At 35.6% G+C, this 12,939-nt stretch overlaps 1 protein-coding gene across 10 annotated transcripts in view; it reads right to left on the bottom strand.

Moving 5' to 3' along the window:
* Positions 1–12,939, bottom strand: part of LOC113499691 (microtubule-associated protein Jupiter) — a 120,434-nt gene that overhangs the window by 64,330 nt on the left and 43,165 nt on the right. For 2 of the 10 annotated variants that reach the window (XM_026880252.1, XM_026880253.1), the window contains one exon: positions 12,412–12,508. The exons of the other annotated variants lie outside the window; for them this stretch is intronic. In XM_026880252.1, coding sequence (XP_026736053.1) covers positions 12,412–12,434 — 23 coding nt within the window. In that variant the 5' untranslated portion in view covers positions 12,435–12,508. The remainder of the gene's footprint in view (positions 1–12,411; positions 12,509–12,939) is intronic. 10 annotated transcript variants of the gene reach the window in all.

The following is a 12,939-nucleotide window of genomic DNA, read 5'->3' as shown; positions in this document are numbered from 1 at the left end:
AGTGACTAACTCAAATAATAATGATAATAGCAATATTATATGAAATACGGTCTATTTCGCGTCCAATGAAAGTGCTACGCGCTACGGCGGATAATGAACACGTACATTTTATTTAAGCTACGTGCAGAGCATGTTGTAACAAAGTTCTCATGCTGTATATATGCATACGTCATTCTCTTTATAATATTGTAATGAGTATATAATCTAAACTTTACGTAACCACTCAGAAGTTGCTTTTAAACGACGCATTGATAAAGCTCAATCATACTATAAAAATCTTTTCAATAAACATAATTTCAGAAGTAAATAAACTTGTATAAAAACGATCATAAACAAATAGCTTTAATATAACGCCAAACGGAAGTTTTTCAAATAGAATAACAGTTAGCTTTGAAAACAAGGTTTAACTGCTTCACCAGATCGTACAAAACTAGATAAATAATGACTTAACTATCGCCAAAGCGCATGTAGTTATTTGCCTAGAAAAGTTTTTATGATTAAAATAAACTCTTAATGGTAATCCTATAGTATTCTCAACCTAAACATGCTCAGATAGCTAGCTTAGGTAATAAACTTTTACAGGCAAATAATCACATGCGCTGACACTAAACTACACTTGTAAAAGTAACGAGCCTACTGAGGTCGTATAACAACAACAATAACAGTAAAAAGGCTTTAACCTCACAAGTATTTAAAATACAGATAATTAAAATGAAGCAATAAACCTTTAGAGAAAATGTCTGTGCCACTCACAAGATTTATTACTTAAATATTTTAATAGTAATGCCAACTTAGACAAAAGACAATCGGAAAGTATTGATCCAAGTTAATTGCAGGATTTTCACGCCACAAAAGGCCAAAACATACTTGTGGTATCTTCTATTGCAATGGAAGTGTGACAGTGCCCTACATGACGTAATGTGGCGTCTCTCTTCCACGACCGCAACAAGACTAATGCAAAAGGTAGTAGGCCTATTTAAAAAACGTTTCCAATCTCGTTTATCACGTCTGATCTTAGATGCGCAGCCGCTCGTATAAAGATATCAATAAACGACAAAGCGAAACTTGTCACACAGCCAATCGGGTCACCATAATATCTATATGATCGATCATAACATGTGGTCGCTTGAGAACAAAGCTAAATCACGACACTGTTTAAAATGTTCGAAAGTTAACGCGCCCGTCTGTCAACACATCAATTTTCAGTTTGTATCTTTCGACACGACTCCATTACAGGCCAAAATCGTTCGTGTATCACAAATCAAGTTTTCTCGCAATAAAGCTCTGTGCAATTGAAAGGACCAGTCGCATCCCACACACGATAAAAGCCTCCCACACTATTTAGCACTTAATTTAAAATTAATATTTAACAGTTTGTAACACCACATACTGTTTTTACAGCACATTTATGAGCAACAAATATCAATTTCTGGCCTGTAAAAGGTAATTAAACTAATGCTAACGTAACATCGACGATATCAATATAACGAGATTTTAAATAGCATTACCAACAAAAACATAGCAATTACCTTCTTATTTCTACATTTATAAGTTCTTCCTGTAATTCACATTTAAATTAATCTTTAATACTTCCGTTGCAAGGCTTGTTTTATAAATTGTGTGTCATTAAACTGCAGCAAGAGAAAACCGTATGAGCAAATGCATAAACTTGCAATTTGAGATCAATTCGAGAACTTTATGGAGCTTGTATTTCGTGTATGTTGCTGTTGCCATACAATCATGAATCTAATTAGTACGATGTACAATACTAAGACAATCTTACAAATTCTACCAAAGAAAAGATTCTTTTTGTTAAACTGCTTACTGCCATAAATAATCTAAACATTGAAAACAAAGAAACAATTGACGAAATACGCTGTTTGTATTTCCAAAATGGTGGAAGTCGTCGAGCGTGTCCTATCTCAGATGAAACCGTCGCCGCAGACGAGACGGTAGCCAAACAAAGGTTTATCTTAAACAAAAACAGCGCAGACAGAGATGTTTCGCTCCTTGCGTATTTATTGCTTTATTTTATACCAGTAATGTTAATCGGCTATTGCGATGTCGTTTATTATGATAAACGGGCTATTCGATTAGTGTCGTAAGTTGTTACCAAGTATTCGATTATGTAGAATCGGTACATCTACATAGATCTAAATGAATAGCTGCTAATGAATTCGTTCGAAGTCTTTTCGATTGTACAAAAAGACCATTGTTCCACATTTTTGTTTACATATTCAAGTAGGAGCATATTAGGCTCTGTAAACATAGCGGAAACCTTACAAAGCGCCTAAAAAACCAAGCACGCGGAAACGGTAACATCTGTTTACGCTCAACGTAAACTTATAATAGATAATGTTTCGTCTCTAAGTTCGGAAGTCGGTCACAATGAGTTAGCTAGAGTTGCTGCATCGTTTACAAACACATGAAAACGAATGCCCTTTCATCGTGCGATGGTTTCACAGAAGTCTGTGTTTACAGCGGGCGTCCTGCGTTTGTGTAGATAAGGTGAACGTCGGTATCTCATTCAACATGTCTATATTTAGTTAAAAAACCTTACGCCATGGATAAACAAAGCTGGCACGCGCTGCGGGTCCGCAAGTGAACGAAGTAAAGTTCATTAAGCTGTTGTCGTAAGCGTAACGTTGAACTCATTTGAATACGAACGGCAAGGGTAGTTAAATGTTTGCGATTTATCGATGCGATGCGATATTTATTTATTTTTGTTCATTTTGTTAAAGAAGCCACAAGAAGAAGATTCGCGAGATGAAGGTTCGCGAGATATAGCTTGGCGACGGACAGACTGTTAGCAGTGCCTCAGTAATAATGTTCTATTTTACCCTTTAGGTACAGATCCCTAAAAAGAGTAGGATTAGAAACAACAATACAATACAATTCCTACCTCAATTCCTAAACACTAGACCATTTCCTAGTGCTCTAGTAGAAATGATTGAATCAGTAGTATTGGTGGCATTAGGAGGTATAATGAGTTTCCCACGGGCCCGCACGCACCGCGCCGCACGCCGGCCGCGCGCCTCCAGTGCGCGTGCGCGGCGTTATCGCGAGCGCGTGCGCACGACCCGCCGACAGCCGACACATTGCCGATGACAGCTGGACATTTAACTATTGCCATAAAGTAGAAATAAATACAGTGTAGTCCTGCAGAGTATTATCTCATTTTGAAAACTGAACTGCAAACGCATAGTTTTTGTACCGATTTCCGAAGTCTTGTACTACGTGTACTTTTATTAGCATATTTTAACCATATCAACAACACCTTTTTTTACGAGTCAAAGTTATGCTTCTACTCTGCCAGCCCATTACAGACGCATTATTTATTTAAAAGAACACCTTACAATCATTTCTTATTCCATTTTACGTGTATATTGTAGCATTTGTTAGAATTTTTCAACATTATTTCTTAAACGCACATGTATCAATAGCTTAACTCGCAAGAACCATGCTGTCTAGCCGACACAGCACTATGTTTTATGGCTAGCTGTGATCCAAATAAGCAGAGGGCTATTACCGGCGGTGGGCGGATATGGACTAATAAAGCAGAAGATTATACCAACATTAATAGAAGACCGCATAATACACTTGTGACCGTTACGACTAGAATGGCAAATGGGTAATTCAAACGAATTGTAGGCAAGTAAATAGCGATTTAATTACGCTACCTTAACTAATAGCGAAGTGTTTCTATTGCATTTCTAGCTAAAGAGTTTTTATTTCAAACACAAAGGAACATTATCTTAAAAGCTCTTTTGAATATGGTATAGGTATTTGAAATTAGAATTCTAATAATTCTTACCAGACAGTGCACATACAATTTCATTACTTTGCATGATTTAGTTCGAGTCAAAGTTCACAGATAGTTATTGCAAGTGCAAAGCACACTCGGCTCGTCTTAATTATTTCCTTTCAAAACGTTTGCTAACAAAAACAAATGACTGTTTAACCAAACTCAACTCGCATACAATGAAAAAAATGTTTCGTCATTAACTTTAACGTTAAACTCTAATTTGTGTTAATGTTTGGCTATTCGAGACGTGCGTAGTTCATAATATTCAACAGCAAGACAAATGCCTTTAAACAAAAAAACGTACACTCTTTGATTCTCAAAACTATTACTTTTGCCTGTCTGACATTGATTTAACGCTCAACAAATATTTTCATTTACGTGAAAGTGTACAATCATTTAATTCATATTTTATGACGAAATTTATTATGTCAAGATGACAGGTGACGTTTCGTTCCCATGACAGCGACAAGTTGAAAGGACGTTCCATTTTTAAACATGATAGAAACAATGGCGATATTTGAATAGGACTCTCACTGTGATTCAATCAACAATACTGTGCCTCCGCTTTGTAACATATACTGTTGGAATGACGTTGACCAGGACTTTGATCATGCTTGGATATTTGATTGACGTCTTCAAAAAATGAAGAAAATATTATTAAAAAATATAAAGAATAAGGTATGCATTCCAAAGGATGAAACGAGCCCGTATCCGTATCGCTCAAAGCCAAGAGAAAAAGATGAATTGAAAAAATAAGCAAATAAATACGCGATAAAATAAAACCACTTCACGAAAAGTGTTACAAATCCTTATAAGGTACTTTATACTTAACTAAGACAACTCCTCCATCGTCGTTACAACTTCACAACAAAACATTCAGAAACTTATGCAGTCGAAAAAAAAAATCAAGCTTTTACCATTTTCAAATGCAAATTATCCTTCAAAAACCACACACAGAGACTCCCTACACACACACACGGCCTGTGAGAAGGTGAGAATCTCGAGTAGGCCTGTCACCAGCTTCAGATTCTGAAGACGGTTTAATAGTCGAAGCTATTAAAAAGTAAAGTCGGCCTCCATTCAAGTGTCCTATCTCATTGACGCCGTCCGGAACGAGACTCGCATTGTGCCTGCATTGTTACAGACTTTCTCATAATGAACTTAGTTACGACTGTACAAAGATGTTTTAAAAAGTTATTGAAGCTGTGAGCCTGGTTTTGTGATTCAAAGGCTTTTTTAAGAGATTTTGTTTATTTATTTTTACTGTTCTGGTTTGGTTTAGGATGAATTGAAGACTTTATTAATTCATGCTTGTCCTGAGTCTCTGCACCTTTTTCCATATGACTTAAATGCTTATTAAAAATTATCTTTAATAAATAAATGAATTCCACAGTCAATTATTTTTAATCTAATTAATAGACTTTTAAGAGACAAAAGTAAACTGAAACCTAAAAGATATTTATAATGTGAGTCGAAGATTTAATAAACTGACACTCGCCATCTGGGCACCTGTTATTCACGTACACGACTTATGAAATCATTATAGAAAAACAAGTGAAGGTAAATCACTTTCCCAAGTTGTCTGTCAGCATTGCTTAAAGATGAATTCTTTATAGACAAGTCACAAAGCGACACCGGCCATCACCGCCTCGCAGCTTTAAAATACGTTCTGACAGGTTACTTGTACCACGTCAATTACCACGCATTAAGAAACGTTTCCTCAAAACCCAAGTGAAAAGCTAAAAGCAATCAACATTTCCATTTCAAAACACATTTAAAATAATTAACTATTTTACAAACAATCCGCGACACACTTTCTTAAACGATTGTTTCAAACGAATCAAGGGAAGTACCGAATTTCGATCATAACCAATCAATTGTTGGCAACTAATTCAACTTTATTACAATGGCAACAGTCTCAGCTGGCTCGGCGAAAGGTAAGAGAACATGAAGAGTAAACGCTGAAATTATATCAGGGTTAAGATATAAAACTTTAACGTGGCACTCTATGGTCAATAAATGTTTAATTGATCTGCTCGTAAAGAGGTTTTATGTTGATTTAAGAGAGTAAACCGATCTGAACTGTGACAGTATTATTTACGCTGTCACAGTTAAGCCGAAGGTATTTAGAACAAGGAAGTATGGCGTTGGGGACAGAGATATTATTTTATGGGTTTGTTAATATAAAACAGCTGACATATGAAACCCTTCTAATATTATTACCGAGTCCTAGATATTCTGCCGCTTTACTTATATGAGCTCATACAGTTTATGCGCGTATCCATAAAGTTTGTTCTAAATTAGCTATTGAAACCAAACATTTTGTCTTACAATTTAGTATTTCAAAGCACAATTTTGTCGTAATGTGAATATTAGTCGATTTCAGTTAATAATTCAATTACTTAGTTACTTAAACCGTTTCGTGGGGAATTAGATTAATTTGAAGAAAACCTTTTATGCTTTAAAATCTACCTCTATTTGTCTTGTATACAGTAAATACATACGCAAATTTTCTACGTAACAATCCGAACATTAATCATAAGCTTCGCTTTGCACACCGGCTGAATATTTACGTAATTAAACATAGTACTGCAAACTTTCAGTCTCAAAGATTTCTGGCCGTTTATGTTAATTTAACAGGTGTTTAATTAATTTATGTTATTAGTGTTTAAGAATGTTAAAGGCTTTTGTTAATTTAAGACTGTATTGAGCTATGGATTGTGTAAAATAATATCGGATTGATGGCTCACCATTAGATGCTTAGTGCATAGTTGTATCGTTGTTTGTGAATATTATATTTTATGAGATATTTTGTGTAAGTTTATTCACTAGGTAGTAGGTACCACTTAGTACGAATGAGATCTGAAATTGATCTAAAAATCTGCAATACAGGTAACAAAACAGTTTGTAATATCAGTATAAGTAACATAAACGCCAGTACATTTTCATTAAATTTGCAACCATAAAAGTTAGAAACTTAATCGGTTCATTACAAGCAATTTCATCTAATTGCTCCGCAATAAATAAATGAAACTGAATTCGCAATAAATTTCTAGGAAAAAACCATACCGTTTCACTTCGGGCTTTTTGTAGTTTTGTTTACAAGATATTTACTAGGCGCAACCACCGTGAGCACTGCTGGGTCGTTAGCACCGGTTTTTACTTGCATCCGACAATCGTTAGCGGTTACGCGGTTCGCCGCTGAAGAAAATCGTGAAGAAAGATGTGAATTTCGCCAGAATAGAGATGCAAATTGAATATGAACTTTCGTTGGCGGCAAAATGTGCCGGTAATGTAGGGTTCGCTTCGAAAGTTATTGTCTGAGATATGCTATCAAAGTCTGATGGGAGCCACGGTCAGTTCTGATGAGGTTTGTGAATGGCGATATGATTGATGTTCGCACAATGCAATTGTACTTTTTGATGCTTTTAGTGATTGTGTTGGTTGATTCTCCTTTCCTATTCGTAGATCTATATCGCAGTGATTTAATCCTAGAAATCGAAGTTTTAGACTTGCTTTCCCTTACAAGTTTCTTCTAAAATAAACTAAGTCCGGCCACGATATAAAAAAATAATTAACAAAAGTAAGCTGAGAATGAGATGCCGAGAATAAAATGAGCAGAATAAAAAAAAATGATGGAAAAAGCAAAAGAGTGTTTAATCTAAGGGTGTGCCCTGCAGTGGAACAATAACGGCTAAATGAAAGAAAATATTAAGAGAGTTAATTTTAATATTTTGAAGGTAAATTCTTGCAATTTGTGCTAACTAAGATACTAGATCTAACGTTCAAAAACTGTAACTTAAAAGTCTAGCTTTAAAAAAGTATTTTATTTCTGATGCCAAATAAAAAATCTGACTTATTTAATAATATGTGCATGCACCGTGTACCCTGCGCAGTGCGGTTCATGTAGCTGGTTCCACTCACTGATTTAGAAAATAATAACCATCCTTTACATTTTTACTTTCTATGCGCTTAATTCACATTTAAATATATGTAGAACTCTTTCATTATTTAATTCTGATATCATTTTCGATCAGGACACTGAGTGACAACAAAAATTGTTTTCAACGGTTTGTAATGATCTCTTTCCAGTTTACGAAGATTAAATTGTTTTGTGATAGTATTGAAAAATGTCGATAACACCATTATAGTGGTCACTAAGAAAAACAATATGAACAAAAATGTATTTTCGATTTTAATGTATTCATCTGTGTAGATCTCAAAAATATTACAACGACCTGTCTTTTAGGAAAATAAATCTTTTAGGGGGATAAACTCTATCTTTGCTGGCAAATATACAGCATTCAAAAGCTCTAAATCCAAACATCAGCACAAAATAAATGTTTCACTCATCTCTTAATCTCCTTTTAGTATTATATAGCTCATCACTCAACAACTGATGCAAACTCATTTCATTTGCAACTCGATCATATCCTCACTGTAACTACCCATTTCGCTTTAAATGCACAGTTTTACGATCTAAAGCCGAGTACTAACTTACAGAAATATAACGAAACGTTTAGAAATCTACGTATGAATCGAGTCTGTAATTTCAGCTGGGATACCTGCCATCACCACACCACTCAATTATCTATCGTTAATTTCGGTTGTGAGAAAAAGACGCCGCTCTGCCGTGCAGCATGCTATCTCGCTTATACAAAAGCAGCGGTCGAACTTAAAGATGCGGTAGCGTACAGTATCTTGCTTCATATAATTACCGAGACCGGATTGAGCGCGAACTATACAATAATTCGACCAATTTGAATCGATAGCATCTAATTCTATAAATATGTGTAAGCAACTGGTTCTGTAACTGACCGTGTAATGATAATGACGTGTATCACATCGATCTCGCGTACAGATACACTCTCCTACCGGACATTTGCAATTTAACACGCTTTTTATCTTAAAATAAATGTAAATAAGTACGTAAATATAAGATTTTTACGTGCGGCCTACATTGAAACAGGAAAAATCACAATATTATAAAATTTATTTAGTTCTCAATTGCAGTTTAATTTATTGAAAAAATTGTACCCGCGTATTATTTTGAGTCGTTTCTAAGTATCGGAACAGCTCATAAAATACAAATAGCCGACGGCCAAAGCTACGGACAGCAAAAAGTGATACATAAATCTAAGTTCGGCTGACTTCGGCTAGACTCGCTCCGAGGAAAGGCGTAGAGGTGCGCACGCGCCGCTCAGCTTTAGCGATACGCCCTTGTAACTGTGTAGATAATTATCATCTCTACGATTTATTGGCGTTATTATTTTCTTAACCATTAGCCGCTTTTTAATGGAGCGTAAAACATCTATACCGTCTCTTTATCTTAAAATATTGACGGTAACAAGAGGCAGGGTAGGGCCGCGGTATCTAATTAATTGAATGATCCCTATTGCTATTGCCGTTCGGTTAATAGGAATTATTTCACACAATAAGTTAACAAGTTTATCTGAGTCTTGCACAATCGCTGTTGTAGCGATACACTGTAAAAGCAATGTAATTTAAATTATTCGCTTGGTTTATCTTAACTTAAATGCGGCTTTGGTATTATGGTCTTTGTGTTTAATTTCTGAGCTGTAATATGATTCTCGCCGCCATGATTGTTTTGATTTATTAAGTTTGGTACGTGACGATGATGAAGAGATGAGGTTTGTGTAGCTTTGTCGAGCTCCGTGACTAACATTACCAAGAACATGAGATGGTATGATGACGCGGTTATATCAGATGAATGGTCAGCAGTAATTACACGTGAAGTCAATAAACAGGAAAGTCGAAATATTCTGCAACATTCAACATACAAAGTTCTTATCAGTTGATACAAGTTTGTATGGATGAACCAACATTTTCTTTAGTCATCATCTTAAAGGAGACCCTTATTTACTTTCCCTAATAGCAATATTTGACACTTAGAAAGTATGCAAAGAATAACTATCTCAGGAAAAAAAATGTGCAGAATATTACTTAGTGTCCACTAAAGCGTCTAAAGTCCTAATACACACAGACACAAAACAATTAAGCTTAAGGAAATCTCGAACATAGAAAATACATGTCGAATATAATCTACAAGAGGGTCAGGTGGGGCTCGAGAGCGTCCTATATACAGCTCGTGATAAACGGAGGCGATACAAATTAACAACAATAATCGAGACAACAAGGGACCGCAATAACAACGGAAAGTGCTCAAAGGGTATGCGAACACACAAGTGGGAATAGAAAATAGAAATAAATGATGAGTGTGGTCAATGCTTAAGGGAATTAAGGAAGAGGCTTTTCCTCAAAGTAGAAAGATATACATACCACTATTCCATTCATAAAAAATCTCGTAACAGGCATTTATGTTTGCTATATTATAGCTATCGTGTATTTAATCCAGTGATCCATTTTACTAAAACAGTGGCATGATAACCTTAAGACAGATTATAATACTACACAATAAAAATGAATCCTTTCAGAGCATTCAATAAACAAAAGGAAATAAAAATCAGACATCATTAAACAGAAACGCTGGCAAATCGTAATAAATCAGACAATTTGTTCAACGACCATCCTACACATCAATAAAAATGAAACAGCTTTGATTCCAACTTCCAAGCAGGCCACTTGTCTGACTTTTGTATTCGACTGTACCTGGCCTATAGCGACCGCAGTAGATAGCGCGTCGGGAATACAGGCACAACGAATGGACCGAGCACACGCGAATTATATCTAGATGTATGCAAAATTGCGAATATTGATGCCGTAAGCATTGTGTGCGCGAGTGTACGAGGCTATGACGCGGTGTTTCTCCGCGCTTTTGTTGTGGCGAAATTAAATGATAAGCGCTAATAGTTTTTCGGTGTGTTATTATATTTTCCATTAATGAAATTATATTGTGATTCTTAAAATAATATTATGCTGACATTCCTTTTGCTTTTATGTTTTGATTATAGTCGTGATTGATATTATATAATAACCTGCAGATTTTTATTTTGAGACGTTTATACTACTATTTATTAGACGATACTGGTGACGCATATTTTAATGGTCTTTCACAATCTTGTGTTTTCTTTTTGCTATTTACTTAGCACATAATTAATATCCCTTATATAGTGTAAGCAACTTATCAATTTCTTACTGCAGCAACAAACATTAGACTCATCGCATCAATTTCTAACCTATGATAATAAAATAACATAATACCATGTTATTATAAATTATTTACACCAATCATCATTGTCATCTTTGCACATAATCGGAACACCGAATCGATGCGCTTACTCGCTTTCAATAACAGTATTAGCATTCGTATCTAACGCCTTTCAATGCTCTCTCGTACAAGACAGCCGAAGTTACTTGGCACGTCTGGAGAGAGCTACAAACTATCGCCGTCTCTATCTCACGCAACGAACATGTATACTTCAATCTCGCTTCAACAATCTTTTATCTTTTTTCCGAAGCGCCAAGTTACGATAGCGGTGCTGTACGAACGCCAACACAATTAGTTCAATTAAAGCAAGCGTAAAGCAAGCAGTTATCGCCTTTGATGAAAATGCGATAAGGCCCACAATGGCTTGCCAATTAGCGGGTTAGTTTAACAAACTGATATAATGGTGCGGTGACTCAACATTCAGTTCTGCTTATTAGTTTAGGAAAGTGACGCGAAAATCTTCACTCATGCATTGAATTCAAACGTCAAACGTTCGCGATCAATGTAAACACCCTGCTAGACATTTTATTTGGTTTGAGCAAACATTTAAATGAGTCTGATTCAAACTTTTACTATAGAAATGTCTTACTGAAAAGCTGATAAAAGAAAATCCGAGTCGCAAACCATTTGCTAATTTCATTAACGAACCTTTTCAATGCATTGTTTACGTTATTATTATCTTTTTCTTTATTATCATATATATCCAAAAGTTATGTAAATCAGTTTTCAAAATGTAAACAGCGTAACTCAGCTGAAATTCATACTCGAATTACCGGAAAACCTGACGCTAAATACCATAAAACTGCAACATTACCGCCATTGTTGTATTGTATCAGAAATGAGATATAAAAGGAAAAAGAGTGCCATTGTCTCTGGAATAAAAAAAAACACGAATTGACTCCAGCGTTTACAGTCTATTTAACCTCTTGACCGTTGCTCACCAAAAAGAAAGTTATATGGCGCGTTAAACACGGGAAATTCGTCCAAATTACTGTTTAGCTGCGTTTTACTCTCATTGCTCGGATTCATCAAACGTCGCATTGAGGGCGAGTGCGCCATTAAATCACGATCACAATGACAGACATTTAGGCGGGAAAAGTGACGTTTAAAGTTCCTATCTCTATGGTTACGGCAACTAAAAATGGCACTGTCATGGAAAGTGATTACAATGTACATGCATAAGTATAAGATTGTCTTAATTTTGAAGTTTCCACGTGCCATTTTTATCGTATTTCTTAATAATCATCGCTAAGGTATATTTTGATAATAGTCAACCACACAACACAGACAATCATAATTTTTTGCACTGTTTGTATTTATCCTAATGTTGGGCAAAGGTTTCGACCTTACATACTTGAAGGTTGGTAATTTCAGATGTCATTACGAACTACTAATGATAGTTTATTAGTGCACTCACCTGATTGAAATTGAACTCATCATGGAAGCGAGTGCGTCTGCGGATCATGAGGTCCTAAGTTCAATCCTCAGGTCAGGCACAGAGTCATTGAGTTTTTCTGTTAGAAAGAATCTCAGCTGTAGCGGTTAGTGTTATGCCTGATAACCTAACTCGAAAGCCTTCGAGAAGCTACTAGAGAAAATATTAAGGGGTAGGTGACAAGATATTAAAAAATGTTAGCTACATGGTTTATTCATAAGAAAAATTGCGTAATTAAAAGCCAGTAATGTATTAAGAGTTAATGTGGGAATCCACCCTTAATTTGAGAATCATCCATCTTAGCTGTGTGGAATAACTTCTAACTTACAGATTTAACGTTTGCAAGAGTTTGTGTGAGAATGGACATAGGCCAACTACGGTTGTTTGCATATTAACGAAGGAGGCAAGACTCATGGTTCATCATTACTTGTTTAATCAACTTAATTACAGGTTTCTGCACACATAACAAACAGCCCGTGTTATAACTGACGGGGGGCGTGTAACATCTCT

The sequence above is a fragment of the Trichoplusia ni genome, chromosome 12 (genome assembly GCF_003590095.1).
Source record: "Trichoplusia ni isolate ovarian cell line Hi5 chromosome 12, tn1, whole genome shotgun sequence".
NCBI lineage: Eukaryota > Metazoa > Arthropoda > Insecta > Lepidoptera > Noctuidae > Trichoplusia > Trichoplusia ni.
Note: the sequence above shows the minus strand (reverse complement) of the source record. Positions and strands in the feature narration are given on the sequence as shown.